This window comes from Chlamydotis macqueenii, chromosome 29 (genome assembly GCF_036417535.1).
Source record: "Chlamydotis macqueenii isolate bChlMac1 chromosome 29, bChlMac1.mat, whole genome shotgun sequence".
Lineage (NCBI taxonomy): Eukaryota > Metazoa > Chordata > Aves > Otidiformes > Otididae > Chlamydotis > Chlamydotis macqueenii.
Window position 1 is genome coordinate 1,753,264 of NC_141584.1, and position 13,132 is coordinate 1,766,395.

The 13,132-nt window shown below is 65.8% G+C and overlaps 1 protein-coding gene across 1 annotated transcript; it reads left to right on the forward strand.

The window, feature by feature from the left end:
- Positions 1–1,821: 1,821 nt before the first annotated feature.
- ACVRL1 (activin A receptor like type 1) lies at positions 1,822–11,451 on the forward strand. The gene is made up of 10 exons (XM_086768827.1): positions 1,822–2,141; positions 5,208–5,278; positions 6,387–6,611; positions 6,917–7,116; positions 7,229–7,328; positions 7,676–7,822; positions 7,897–8,172; positions 8,808–9,005; positions 10,112–10,242; positions 10,339–11,451. Exons 2-10 carry the CDS (start codon positions 5,212–5,214, stop codon positions 10,471–10,473), a joined length of 1,479 nt encoding a protein of 492 aa, XP_086624953.1. The 5' UTR covers positions 1,822–2,141; positions 5,208–5,211; the 3' UTR covers positions 10,474–11,451.
- The last annotated feature ends 1,681 nt before the right edge of the window (positions 11,452–13,132 follow it).

Sequence of the window (13,132 nt, forward strand, 5' to 3'; positions counted from 1 at the left end):
AGGCGCTCGTCCCCGCTGAATCACCCCGTCTGCCCCGGCCGAGGGCTGGCACCCGCACGAGCACGGAGCGGGGCAGGGATCGCCCTGCCTGGGGCGGGTCTGGTCTGTTCGTTAACGCGCCTCTACGGTCGGGCCCGGCTCCGGATGAATCTTCTTTCCCACGGCGGCAGTGCCGGAGCCACAGCCTGGCCTGGGGCTGCCGCCCATCCCTGCCCGTCGGGTTGCCCAAGGTTAGAACTCGGCCGATTTTAGAAGTTTTTAAGCAAGGATTTTTCCCCCCCCCAGTGATGACGATGGTTTAAAAAATGAAGCTGCTGCAGGGATGGAAGCAGCTTCACCAGCTCTCACCAGAGAGCTGGCGCCCAGGGCAAACTCCCGTCAAAGCGGGGTGCCAGCACCCGCCGTGGGCCTGCGGCCGCGGAAGGCAGCGGGGATGCAGGAGCCATCCAGGAACAACCCTGGGAGCGGCCGATCACCGGACAGATCGCCCGGACCCGCACGCCGGAGCAAAGATGGTCGCGGCGATAAGGCGTCTGCAGGCACCGGCTTCCTCCCGGGCGGCTCCTATCTGATGGAAACTGCCCGCTTCCCCTGCGCCGGCTCCGCAAACCTCCCGGCCCCGGCGCGGGCAAGGTCATGCGGGAAGGTTCCTCGTGTTTTATCCTGGTTTTGTGCTTTTGTTTGTTTGAACTTCCTAGATCACGGGCGATAGCAGGGGAGAGGCGGCCGGCAAGACCTCAAAGCCTCGCGGCCGCGCTCCCCTGGCGCGGTGAGGCTCCGGCCGCCGGTTGGGTTCATGGTGCAACGGGGGTTGGTGATGTAATGGGGAACGGAGAGGTAAATCGGGCCCCAATTTAGGAAAGAGGCTTCAACGCCAGCCCACGCGCTGCCAGCTGCCCTCCCGTGGGAGTGGGTCACCGTGCCGGGGGGAGCAGCCGGGAGCAAGGCGGGGATGGGGCTCGGGAAGGCGCTGCAGCGGGACGGGAGGGATGTGAAACTGCCGAGAGTGGGGTGGCCCAAAGAAGGACCCTGAAACGGCAAAAGGGGAAGCGGCGCTTCCGCTGCCCGCAGCCCCACGTGTCCTGGGGGAGAGGGAAGTGCCCGGCCTCCCCCCGTGGGAACGGCCCTGCCGCCCGTGTCCCGGCACCCGCTGCCGCGGCACCCTGAGGATGCGACGGGGGTCGGCGAGGCCGCGCTGGCGGGAGGCACCCAGCGAACCCCCTTGGCCCACCCCGGCCCTGCTCTGTGCCCGCAGCCGGGGCAGGGCAGCACCCCCCAATACTGCCCTACACCCCGGGGGAGACCCTCCCCCACCCTCCAGTGCAGCACCCCGAAAGCGTTGTGGCCAGTGCCAAATAACCAGGGAGTCCCTTGGCTCCGCCATGATGCTCCCGTCCCTGGGAGGGTCGGATGCTGGAGCGGGAGGGACGGTCGAGCGCACCGAGGTCATCCCCGCAGCATCTCTCCAGCCCGTTCCCACCACCAGCACCGTCAAACCGGCTGCGTTTCTGCCAAAGGGATTTAGGTGCTCGGGGAAGGAGACCCGATGGACGTTCCCCTCGCCGACTGCAGCCCTGGGGCTTGCGATGGACTTGAAAGCTGGGAAACCGGGGAGAGAAAGCGCCCGGCGAAGGGCAGGGGCGGGAGGAACAGGACAAGGGAGAGCATCCAGGATGGAGCTGGGGCCCGGTGTGCGGGAGGAAGGGAGGCTGGCCGTGGATGTGTGCTCAGCAATAGGAAATGCTTTATTAGCTGGGAGTGGTGGAGAGAAGCCAGGCAGGAAGAGGCAGTAATAAGAAACATTTTTTTGAGTTCTCCCACATCCAGACCACAGAGCGCTTGCCAAGCGGCTGCGTTCGGACAACGGGGCCGCCAAGCCGAGCCCCGGGGACGAGGTCGGAGACGTTCCCCAACTGAGACGGGCAACGCTGCGGCCGAGGGAGCCCCCGCGGTGCCGGGACAGGCGGCCGGAGGGGAGCAGACCCATGAGGCTCCTCCAAGCCGGGGTGCGCGGTAGGGAGCAGAGCCGCCGTGGCTGAGCCGCGCGCGCGCACGTCGCCTCCGAGCTCAGGACCGCGGCCGGGAGAGCCTCGCCGGGGCCGGGCAGTGCCGCGGGCGCCCGCAGGACGTGGATGCTGTAGGTGAGTGGGGAAGCGCTGCGCGCTTGTGGGGTCCGGGGCCGCACCACGCTCAGCGCTTCCCTCCCGATTTACCCCCGTGCAGCTGGAATCAGGATTTGGCCCCGTTTCCTTCGTGTTCCGTAGAATGCCAGCTTGCCGTCAGGGTCGGCGGGGGCTGGAATCAGAGCCCTGGCAGAGCCGGGAGCACAAATCGGGATTTATAGCAGCGCAGTAGCAGCAGGGTCTGTCCCCAGGTCCTTGCTGAAGCGCTGAAACAATACGCGATGGCTTCCGAAACCCTGGAGCTGAGATGGGAAATGGGGAATCTGGGTGCGTTTTGAGAAGGCACAGGGAAAAACGAGGGAAAGTTGACAGCTCCATTAGCCACAGGCTGGAGCGAGGGCGGCGGGGCGCCGGCTGCCGCCACGCCGCAGGACGTGCCACCTCGACGCGCTCCTTCTGCAAAGCCAAACCCCGGGGCGCTCGGAGGAGGAGCGGGTGAGGAAGAGCCACACGGCTGCTGAAGAGGCTCCGTTTTTTACCTAAAGCGAAGCCGGTGCACACCACGCCGTAGGAGCTCACGCGCGACGCCGGCCCCGCAAAGAGATGGCCGTGAGCTGGTTCCGCCGCTCTCTTTGCGTGTCGCAGCGTGGCGATGCCCGCGGGCGTGAGAGGGGCTGCGGCGGCGCGGCCCACGGTGCGGGACCCCGAGCGGAGCGTTGCGTCCGTCCCTGCTGCACCGGAGGGTCCGGAAGATGCAAACAGCTTTGCTGCACACATCACCAACCTGCGCCTACGAGGAGGGAGGAGGAAAACCTCCGTCCGTTGCCTGAAACCGGGCTGAAGCCTTGGGAGTCCACAGCAAAGCTCTTGCCGACCCCGTCGTCGTGTCCTTCCACCCGTTGGTGCCGCGGGCCTGGCTCACCCTGCTCCCCCCCGGCTGCCGCCGGCGCTGGCCCCGTCTGGCACGAGGGTCTGCGCCGAGTCTGGCTCCATGAGAAAAGGCAACGCAGGGGAACTGAGTCACAAGCCGCATCCTGCGGCGAAAACCCGCCGGGAGCTGCAAAAACCGCGTGAGAGAGCGGAAGCGCTGGGATTGTGAAGCTCGGCCGAGCCGCTCCAGTAAGAGCGAGGCATCCTCCAGCCGTCCCGCGTGTCCCCAAGGATCGGGCCCTGGCACCTGCTTCCCTGCTCTGCCGTCACCTCCTGCTCCGTCTCCCCCCACAGCCCCTTTGCTTTTCTCTCCATGGGGGCACGGAGAAATTCCCCTACCCTGGGTCTTCCTCCAGACCCCCCCGGCCGGCCAGCGCCACGGTACGGCTGCCTACGGCTCCCAGCCGCCTCTGCCAACGCCTGCACCCGCTCCGAGAGGATCCAGCTGGGATTTTTCCCTTCTCCTGGCGCTGCTGCAAATCCCAAAGGACGGGCGGAAGGATGGAACACGGTGGTGCGATTTGCCATCACCCCCCAGCCGGGCTGGGATGCCGGGAAGGTGCACGGACGCAGAGCCGGCGCAGGAAAGGAGGGAGGGAGACTGGGGACGGGGATGGGGACACGGGGGCTGGTTTGGCCCGTTGCAGAAACACCCGGGATGTTTTTCCCGTGGGATGTCCGGAACGGCACAACAATCCGTGCAATGCTGTTGCACGTTCAGCAAAGTTTTGGTGAGGCCCTGACCGCTTTGTGTTTCGTGGCGAAGATCCCGCAGCCATCTAAGGGCTCGGGGTTTTGTGGAAGTGCCCCCGAGGAGGGAATTCGCCGCCCGGGCGTCTCAGCTCGCCTTTAAAAGGACGCGTTTTGGAGTTGGCGGGATTGCAAGGAAAGGCGTTCTGCCCGGGACCATCCCGGGGAGCAGCAGCCCAGCTCCCCGGGGAGTTTATTTTTTAAAACCAAGCTGATCCCAGGCCAGCCGAGGGACCGGCTGCCGCGTCAGCCGGAGATCAGCCCGGGCATCGCTCCCGGCACGGGGCACCCAGGACCAGAGCCCGCTCCTGCCCTCCAGCCCCGGGACCCGGTCGCCGTTTCCTCCCTGCAAGCGACAACCGAGAGCTATTTTGGGGAGGAAAAGCTTATTTTACGCCGCGGCCGGAGCCTGCCTAGGTCAGCCACATACATGTGTGCTCTCGAGGGCCGGGCTTGCGTGACTCCGCTTCCCCATCAAGGCCAGAATCTAAACAATCTTGATTCCTGTCCCGGCGGCCCTGGGCAGGGCTCCTTCAATTGCAGGAAACGGAGGCTTTGGCGTGTTTATGTCGGGAACCACGAAGAATGAGCCGAGGAGGGGCTGGGCAGCCCCGGCCGCCGCCGGCCAAGCTCTCGGCCGTGCGAAAGGAGCGGCCATGGCGGCGGGACGAGGGGCGGGGGGCAGCGCCGGCTCCGCTGTGTTTAGCTTGGCAGAAACGTGTCTTTTAGAAAAGGGAAAAAAAAAAAAAAGATAAAAAATAGCAAAACTTCCCCCAAAGACGCTGCTGGGGAGTTTTTGTGCTGCCCGCGGCGCCTCCGCTTGTGTCAGCGAGAAGCTCTGTACAAAACCCCCCTGGGCCCGAGCCCCGGGCCGGCGGCTCCAGTGCCGGCGAGGGTGAGCGACGCGGCGTGGGGGCTCTCGGCTCCGTCCCGTGGCTCGGGTCTTGCTGAGCCTGGGGTCTCCGGTGATGCCGCGGTGTCGCCGTGCTCGCCACGGCTGCCGAGCCCGTGGGGTCTGCTGCCGGCTGCGTTTTTGCAGCGCGGGAGCCGTGGGAAAGGTGGGAAATACCAAAATACGGATCGTTGGGATACAGTGAGGATGTTGGGGCAGCGGGGACACGACAGGTCCCGGATCCAAAGTGTTTCGGAGCGCCATGGGGCCGCGCATGGTCGGGAGGTCCTGGGGATCTGCTCTCAGGAAGGGCTGTGCCCGGGACGTCCAGAGCCGAACTCCGCTTGGAAGCGGCACATCCTACCTCACACCGCTCCGCCCGCCCTCTTCCTCCTCCTCAGCCTCCATCGCTCACCGCGTCCACCTGCTTCCTTCCCAAAAGCTGCCCCGCGCCCGGCGCTGAGCCCCTGGGGGGGCCGGGGCCTGCTGCTCACCCCCTCTGCTCTCCGCAGGACGATGCCGCGTGGAGCCTGCGGCCGGGCGGTGCTGGCGTTGCTGACCCTCTCCCTTGGCTTCGCGGCCGGTGAGTACCACGGGGCAGCTGCCACGCGGGGAGGATTAAAATAAACCCTGGGCTCTCTGGGAGCATCATCGCCTGCTCCGCTCCAAATACACCCCCGCGCAGGGCGTTGGTTCCAGTTCACCCGGGGCGAGCGCCGAGGGAGGCAGGGCTCTTGGGGACCCGCGCCGCCCCCAGCGAGGGGCTTCTCCCCTCTGGGACGGTGACCTGCCTCCCAGAGAGGATCTCAGCTTAATTAATTACGGTTCGTCAAGCGCTTTGACGTCAGCAGAGGGAAGATGGGGAGAAGGCTTGCAGGCACGTGCTTTAAAACGTGGTTTTTCCCGGGGGTGATGGTGGGGAGCAGGGACGAGCCGCTCGTGGTCCCTGGGAGGAGCGGCAGAGCTCACGGAGGGGACGAGGTCCCCACCGGGTCCCCATCTCGCCCGTGCGGCCACCGCTGCCGCCCGTCTGGCTGCCCCCGCGCTGAACTCGCCGGTTCCAGGAGGGATCCCTTCTGCGCGAAAGGGCAGAGCTAAATCGGGAGGTCGGGAGCGTGGCCGCCCTCTGCGCCGCTCCGGCACCGCGGCGCTGGGAAGTGCCTTCGGCGCGGCCGGGAAAAGCTCCAGGAGAGACCCCGGGGTTCAGTATCCCAAAATGCAGCATCCCCACAGCACCCGCCGGGGAGGCACCGGCTGAGTTTGGGGCTTCGGGTCCCATCCTGGCTCCTGCGACTCAGCGCCCGCTGACAGGGTGCTCCCACGTCCCCTGGGACCCCGTGGGCAGGATGTGACCCTGCGCACTGTGAACCAGTGCATCCCAGTTAATCCCAGCTGGGGACAGCCCCTTCGCTGCCTCTCCAGGGGCGCGGGGACAGGCGACCCCCAGCTTTGGGGCTGGCGCTTGGGTCCCAGCCGCAAGCAAATCATTTTCCAGGAGGTCTCAGGATGGGCATCCCTGTGCTGAGCGCCCTCCCCAGCCCGGACCGTGGCGGTCCCAGGCTGCCCACTGTCGAAATTTGGTTCAAGAGTTTTTTAGGACAGATGTCAGTGTCCCCAAAGCCACCGGCGTGCCGCGGGCCGGGCAGCGGGGTGTCCCCGTGGCACAACGCGCCCTCTCCTCGCGCCCGCAGACGAGCTGCTGTGTGCCTGCGACGTGCCGCACTGCAGCCTGCCCACCTGCACGGGCAAGGTGTGCTTCGTCAGCAAGAGGAAGGAGGAGGGGACCATCACCCAGCACAGGGGCTGCTTCTCCCAGAACATCCAGGAGAACTGCCGCGCGCCCGTGATGGAGCAGTACGGCATGAGGTGCTGCAACTCCAGCATGTGCAACGCCGAGCTGGAGATCTTCCTGCAAGGTACGGGGGCACGGTTGCCTTGGAGGAGCTGGGGGAGAGGGGCAGAGCTGCCCGCGCAGCTGGAGATGTGGCTGGGTCTCCAGATCACCCCCATCCTCACGCGGGACCTCGAGGGTCACCCTTTCCCAGGCGGGACAGGGCCAGAGAGGTGTCCTCAGGTGTCCCTTCTTGCTGCTGACAGACCTATCATCCATGGGGCTGACCCCAATGCAGAGCCACCCTCCCCAGATCCAAGCCCAAGCACCAAGACCTCCACCCTCCCAGGTCCACCTTCATGCTCCCATCCATCGTTTCCCCCTACCCAGGAGAAGAAGCCCTGGGAAAGGCTCATTCCCTGCCCAGCCTCCTCCTGATGATCTTCGTCCCGCTGCTCGCCCTCCTCGTCCTCGCGGCGCTCACGACGCTCTTCTGCTGGAAGGTGGCCCAGCACCGCCACAAAAAAAGCGACTTTGGAGACATGGACCTCGTGCTGAAGGCATCCATGATGGGAGACAGCACCCTGGAGGTGGGTGAGCTCTGGGGGGGGGACACCGAATGCCCCCGAGGCGCGAGAGGGAGGGATGCACTGGGTGCCGGGTGGTCGCTGGGCTGACCCCGCTGCCGCCCCGGCTGCGCAGGACCTCCTGAGCGACGACTGCACCACGGGCAGCGGCTCGGGGCTGCCCTTCCTCGTCCAGCGAACGGTGGCTCGGCAAATCACCCTCGTGGAGTGCGTGGGTAAGGAGAGCGGCCGGGCGTGGGGGGAAGCTGCCCCCATCCCTCCAGTCAGGGCTTGGGCACGTGTCGGACCCCTTTCCTCCAGCAGCCAGCGATGGCACCGCAACACCAGACCTGGGAGGGGGCATTGGACCCAACCATCTCAGCCAAAACCCCACAGAGACCCCAAGTTCTCCCCTGTCCTGCTGATGGGGGAGGGAGAGAGCGGCTGGGTGGGTGGGTGGCAGTTGGCCAAGGTCAACAGACCCTGCGCTCATCCACAGCGGGAGCTGGGTTCATCACGCCGGGTGCGGGGAGGGCGCCGGGGGCTGGAGGGGCCGCGTGACGTGGTGCCGTGGCCATGGCAGGCAAAGGACGCTACGGCGAGGTGTGGCGAGGTGTGTGGCACGGGGAGAACGTGGCCGTGAAGATCTTCTCCTCCCGGGATGAGCAGTCGTGGTTCCGCGAGACGGAGATCTACAACACCGTCCTCCTCCGGCACGACAACATCCTGGGTGAGTGGGGGGCCGAGGAAGCTGGAGGGTGGCTGCGCGGCGGTTCCACGGTCCCGGCTCTTCTCCACATCCAGGCTTCATCGCTTCCGACATGACGTCGAGGAACTCCAGCACCCAGCTCTGGCTCATCACCCACTACCACGAGAACGGCTCACTCTACGACTACCTGCAGAGGACGGCCCTGGACGTGGAGACCTGCCTGGGGCTGGCCTCCTCCATCATCTGCGGCCTCGTCCACCTCCACGTGGAGATCTTCGGCACCCAGGGCAAACCCGCCATTGCCCACCGCGACCTGAAGAGCAGGAACATCTTGGTGAAAAGCAACCGGCAGTGTTGCATCGCGGACCTGGGTGAGATGCGGGTGGGATGTGGAACCATGGGGATGTGGTGGCCCAGGGATGCGGTGCCCCAGGGATGGGAAATCATAGGGATGCGGTGTCCCAGGGATGCGGTGCCCCAGGGATGTGAAACCATAGGGATGCGGTGTCCCAGGGATGCGGTGCCCCAGGGATGTGAAACCATAGGGATGCGGTGCCCCAGGGATGCGGTACCCCAGGGATGCGGTGCCCCAGGGATGTGGAATCATAGGGATGCGGTGCCCCAGGGATGCGGTGCCCCAGGGATGCGGAATCATGAGGATGCGGTGGCCCAGGGATGCGGTGCCCCAGGGATGGGAAATCATAGGGATGCGGTGCCCCAGGGATGCGGTGCCCCAGGGATGTGAAACCATAGGGATGCGGTGCCCCAGGGATGCGGTGCCCCAGGGATGTGGAATCATAGGGATGCGGTGCCCCAGGGATGCGGTGCCCCAGGGATGTGGAATCATAGGGATGCGGTACCCCAAGGATGCGGTATCCCAGGGATTTGGAACCACAGGGATGTGGTGCTCCAGGGATATGGAACCACAGGGATGTGATGCCCCAGGGATGCAGCATCCTGCGGACACATCACCAGCACAGCGCTGACCAGTGCCGGGTCCCTCCAGGGCTGGCCGTCATGCACTCGCAGGGCAGCGACTACCTGGACATCGGCAACAACCCCCGGGTGGGCACCAAGCGCTACATGGCCCCGGAGGTGCTCAGCGAGCAGATCCGCACCGACTGCTTCGAGTCCTACAAGAAGACGGACATCTGGGCGTACGGGCTGGTGCTCTGGGAGATCTGCCGGCGGACGGTGGTGAACGGTGAGCGGCTGCCGGCCGGCTGCCGGCTTGCGGCGAGGCTCTGCGCCCGCTCCCTCCTTCCCTCCTTTTTGTTGCCTTTTTCTTTTTTTTTTTTTCTCTTTCCCTTCGCCCAGAAGATTAGCTGTAAATTATAAACACTGTAATCTAGTGTCAGCACCCGGCTCCCTGATTAAAGGGCCCATTAGACTCAATCAGCGCTTTGTTTGTTCAGCGCTGATTAGAAAACAAGCAGCGTCGAGCGCTGCCTGGAAGCCGGCCACGGCCGGGACCTCCAGCCGGCCGGGCTTGGCTCCGGGGGACGGGAATGGGGACCGGGACGAGGATGGAGCCTGCTCGGGGCTCCCCAGCCAGCGCCACTCACGACCAGCAAAGTCCATTAGAAGCATTAATTAAACGGTAGGCGCTGGCGGGTGAGGCAGGAGGTACCCCCGAGGCGCAGTCTGGCCGGGATAATCTCATTTACCTCCTCAGGGCTCCTTCAGATTAAACATTTACTCCGAATTACCGCAGCCATGTGCAGGGATGACCTTCAGCCGGTTGATTTTAACCCTTCCAAGCGCCCTCGCCCTCCAGAACAGGCCGTACGGCCCCTGCACGGCCCCAGGCCAAGGGGAACGGGGGCTCCAGGGGACCCCAAGGTTCGGGGGGTCACCCATTGGGGCGCGGGGAGCCGGTGGGCGCTCGGAGCGTCCCGGAGAGGTTAAACCCCCGCGGACGCACAGACATATGGAGGCACTAAGTGGAGATTAGCTGGGCCAGCTGGCAGGTTCGCCGCGGCGCCGCTGGACGGAGGCGCGGGTCTGCAAGGTGGCATCAGCGCCGGAGCCGTGGTTGATGCTGGAGCCGGTGCCGGAGCCGGTGCCAGAGCCACCAGTGTGGGGCTGGAGCCGGCCCCAGCCACCCAGTGCCGTCCCGGCAAGGTCCCGCGGTGCGACTGGCGCCGGAGCCGTGCAGCATCCCCGCCGGTGCGGTGGGGCAAACCCCACCGGCAGTTCCCGCGTGCCCCTCAAGGCCAGGGCGCGGGTCGGCCCTGCCAGGTCCTCGCCCCGCGACACGCAGGGTGGGGGGTGAACCCCGCCGCCCTCACGCTGTCCCCTCGCCCGCAGGCATCGTGGAGGAGTACCGCCCGCCCTTCTTCGACGCCGTCCCCAGCGACCCCAGCTTCGAGGACATGAAGAAGGTGGTGTGCGTCGACCAGCAGACCCCCGTCATCCCCAACCGCCTCTTCTCCGACTCGGTGAGTCCCGGGGGGGCCACCTCACTCCCACCCCGAGCCGGACTTCTGCTCCCCCTGAAACCCCTCCATTTCCCCCTCTTTTTGTGCCTCCCCCAGGTTTTGTCGGCGCTGGCGAAGATCATGAAGGAGTGCTGGTACCAGAGCCCCTCCGCCCGCCTCACCGCCCTGCGGATTAAAAAGACGCTGAAGAAGCTGAACAATTCCCTGGAAAAGCCCAAGCCGGAGCAGTGAGCGCCAGGCACGCGCCGGAGCCGCTCGCGGGCTGCGCGGGCGACGGTGGTGAACGCTGGGATGGCTCCCGGTCACGGAGGCGGTTTTGCTTGCAGCCCCTGTCATTCCCACCCCTCCTTGGAACCTTTTGAATTGGCAAGGAGGGAAAAAATAGGAAAAAAAAAAAAAAAGGCAAAGGGAGGAATCTTCCAGCTCAGTTATAAAAATACCCCCTGGATCCGTCATCCAACGCCGGCCCGTCTCGCCTGCCCGGAAAGGACGGCAGCGCGCGCCTGGGGCTGGCAGCCCACCCCGAGCCCCCCGGCCAGACGCCACAGCCGAGGGGCACGCAGGCACCGGAGCCAGCGCCCTTCCTTGCCGCAGCCCCCAAGGCCAGCCGGGCACCCACCCCATCGCTGGCACCCAGCGCGGCACGCAGGCAGCGGGTGCTGCCCAAACCTGCCTGCCCGGCGCGTTGGCAGCGGGGATGCCGCGGGCTCGGCGACGGCAGCAGGAATTCCCCGGCAGGGCTGCGGCGCCCGGCGTGCCTCTCGCCGAAGGAGGTCTGGATTTCACTGGGAAAGGATGGTCCAGGGGTAGCATCCCCCCCCGGCCGGGCCAAAGCTGCGCCCCGGCACATTTTGGGGCTCCCCGTGACCAGCATCAAGCCGCGCCCAAGCATCCCATGCCGCAGGGACGCGACGAGACGGGGCGTCCCACAGCTGTGGCGGCCCGATCCTTCCCCAGCGAGCAGTCGGCAATCTTCCTTTCCCAGCCCTTTTGGGTTTTCCCGAAGTTTTGGTGTTTTCCGGGCTATTTTGGTGTTTTCCTAGGTGTTTTGGTGTACCCTGCGGCCAGCTCCGGCCCGCACTGCTCAGCACCATCCCGAAAACCACCCCACGTTTGGGAGCGGGATGTTCAGCAGAACCAGCTTTGCGCCCCTACTCTGTAATTATTTAATTATTAAGATTTAATATATTTAATAAAGTGTAAAGCTATTTTATCGCTTAACATCTGCCAAACCCCCCGTGTCGGGCAGGATGGGACCCCACGGCCCGGCGCTTCTGCACGGTTCAATTTATCGCTTCCACACCGCGTAGGCGCCGTGTATCGCTCCGGCGTCGCCAGATCCCGCAAAAAAAACCTCGCTCCAGCCTCCTGCCCACCCGCGAGGGGCTGGGGCTGCAGCGGGGCGGCTGCGGCTGCCGGCCCTCGCGTCTCCCGGGGTCTGCACCGCGCGCGGGCCGGGGGTCCGAGGGCGAAGGCCTCGGGGTGAAAGGGAAGCTGGCTGAGGGGAGCGCAGCACTCGGGGGGTTTCGGCCCCTGTGGGACGTCGGCCTTTCCTGGAAAATCCCCGCGTGTTTCCGGCACGTCGCTGGAGCCACGTCGGGTGCGTCTTGTCCTGTGTCCCGCTCCCAGTTAGGGACTGGGAGAAACTGGTTGGCAAAGGGCTGCTGCTGGGCCTTGGCGGCGCTGGCACGAGGGTGAGGGGTGCGCGGGGCAGGGCTTGGGGCACGCAGCCTGGGGTTTAGGGGGTCCGCCTGGCGCTCTGGGTGCTCTGCCCAGGGTTTGGGGGGCTCAGCTCAGTGCTTGGGGGCCCTGCCCAGGGTTTGGGGGGCTCACCCAGGGTTTGGAGTGCTCAGCTTAGGGTTTTGGAGGGGCTCACTCAGGGTTTGGGGTGCTCAGCTTGGGGTTTGAGGGGCTCACCCAGGGTTTGGGGTTTCAGGGGCTGGGGTGCCCTACTCAAGGTTTAAGGTGCTCAGTCTGGGGCTCTGGGTGCCCTGCCCAGGGTTTGGGGTGCTCAGCTCAGGGTTTGGGGGGCTCACCTGGGATTTAGGGGGTTCAGCCCAGGCTCAGGGTGTCCTGCTCAAGGTTTGGGGTGCACATCTGGGGTTTGAGGGGCTCAGTCTAAGGCTCTAGGTGCCCTGTACAGGGTTTGGGGGGGGCTCAGGGTTTGGGGTGCACAGCTCAGGGTTTGGGGTGCTCTGTGTGCCCTGTACAGGGTTTGGGGTGCTCACCCAGGGTTTGGGGGTTCAGCCAAGGCTCAGGGTGCCCTGCTCAGGGTTTGGGGCACACAGCTCAGGGCTTGGGGTGCTCACCTGGGATTTTGAGGGGCTCAATTCAGGGTTTGGGGCGCCCTACCCGAGGTTTGGGGGCTCAGCCCGGGCTCCGGGTGCTCTGCCCAGGGCTTGGGGTGCTCACCTGGGCTTCTGGGGGCTCAGCTCGGGGTTTCGGGGCCCTGCTCAGGGTTTGGGGCACACAGCCCAGGGCTTGGGGTGCTCACCTGGGCTTGGGGGGGCTCAGCTCGGGGTTTCGGGGCCCTGCTCAGGGTTTGGGGCGCACAGCCCAGGGCTTGGGGTGCTCACCTGGGCTTGGGGGGGCTCAGCTCGGGGTTTCGGGGCCCTGCTTAGGGTTTGGGGTGCACAGCTCAGGGCTTGGGGTGCTCACCTGGGATTTTGGGCAGCTCAATCCAGGGTTTGGGGTGCCCTACTCGAGGTTTGGGGGCTCAGCCCGGGCTCCGGGTGCCCTGCCCAGGGCTTGGGGTGCTCACCTGGGCTTGGGGGGGCTCAGCTCAGGGTTCCGCAGCCCTTCCCAGGGTTTGGGGTGCCCAGCCCCCGTACCCCCGCCCGCCGGGCACTCCCCTCGAAGACGCGCGGCGCGGGGCGTCCCCTTTAAGGCT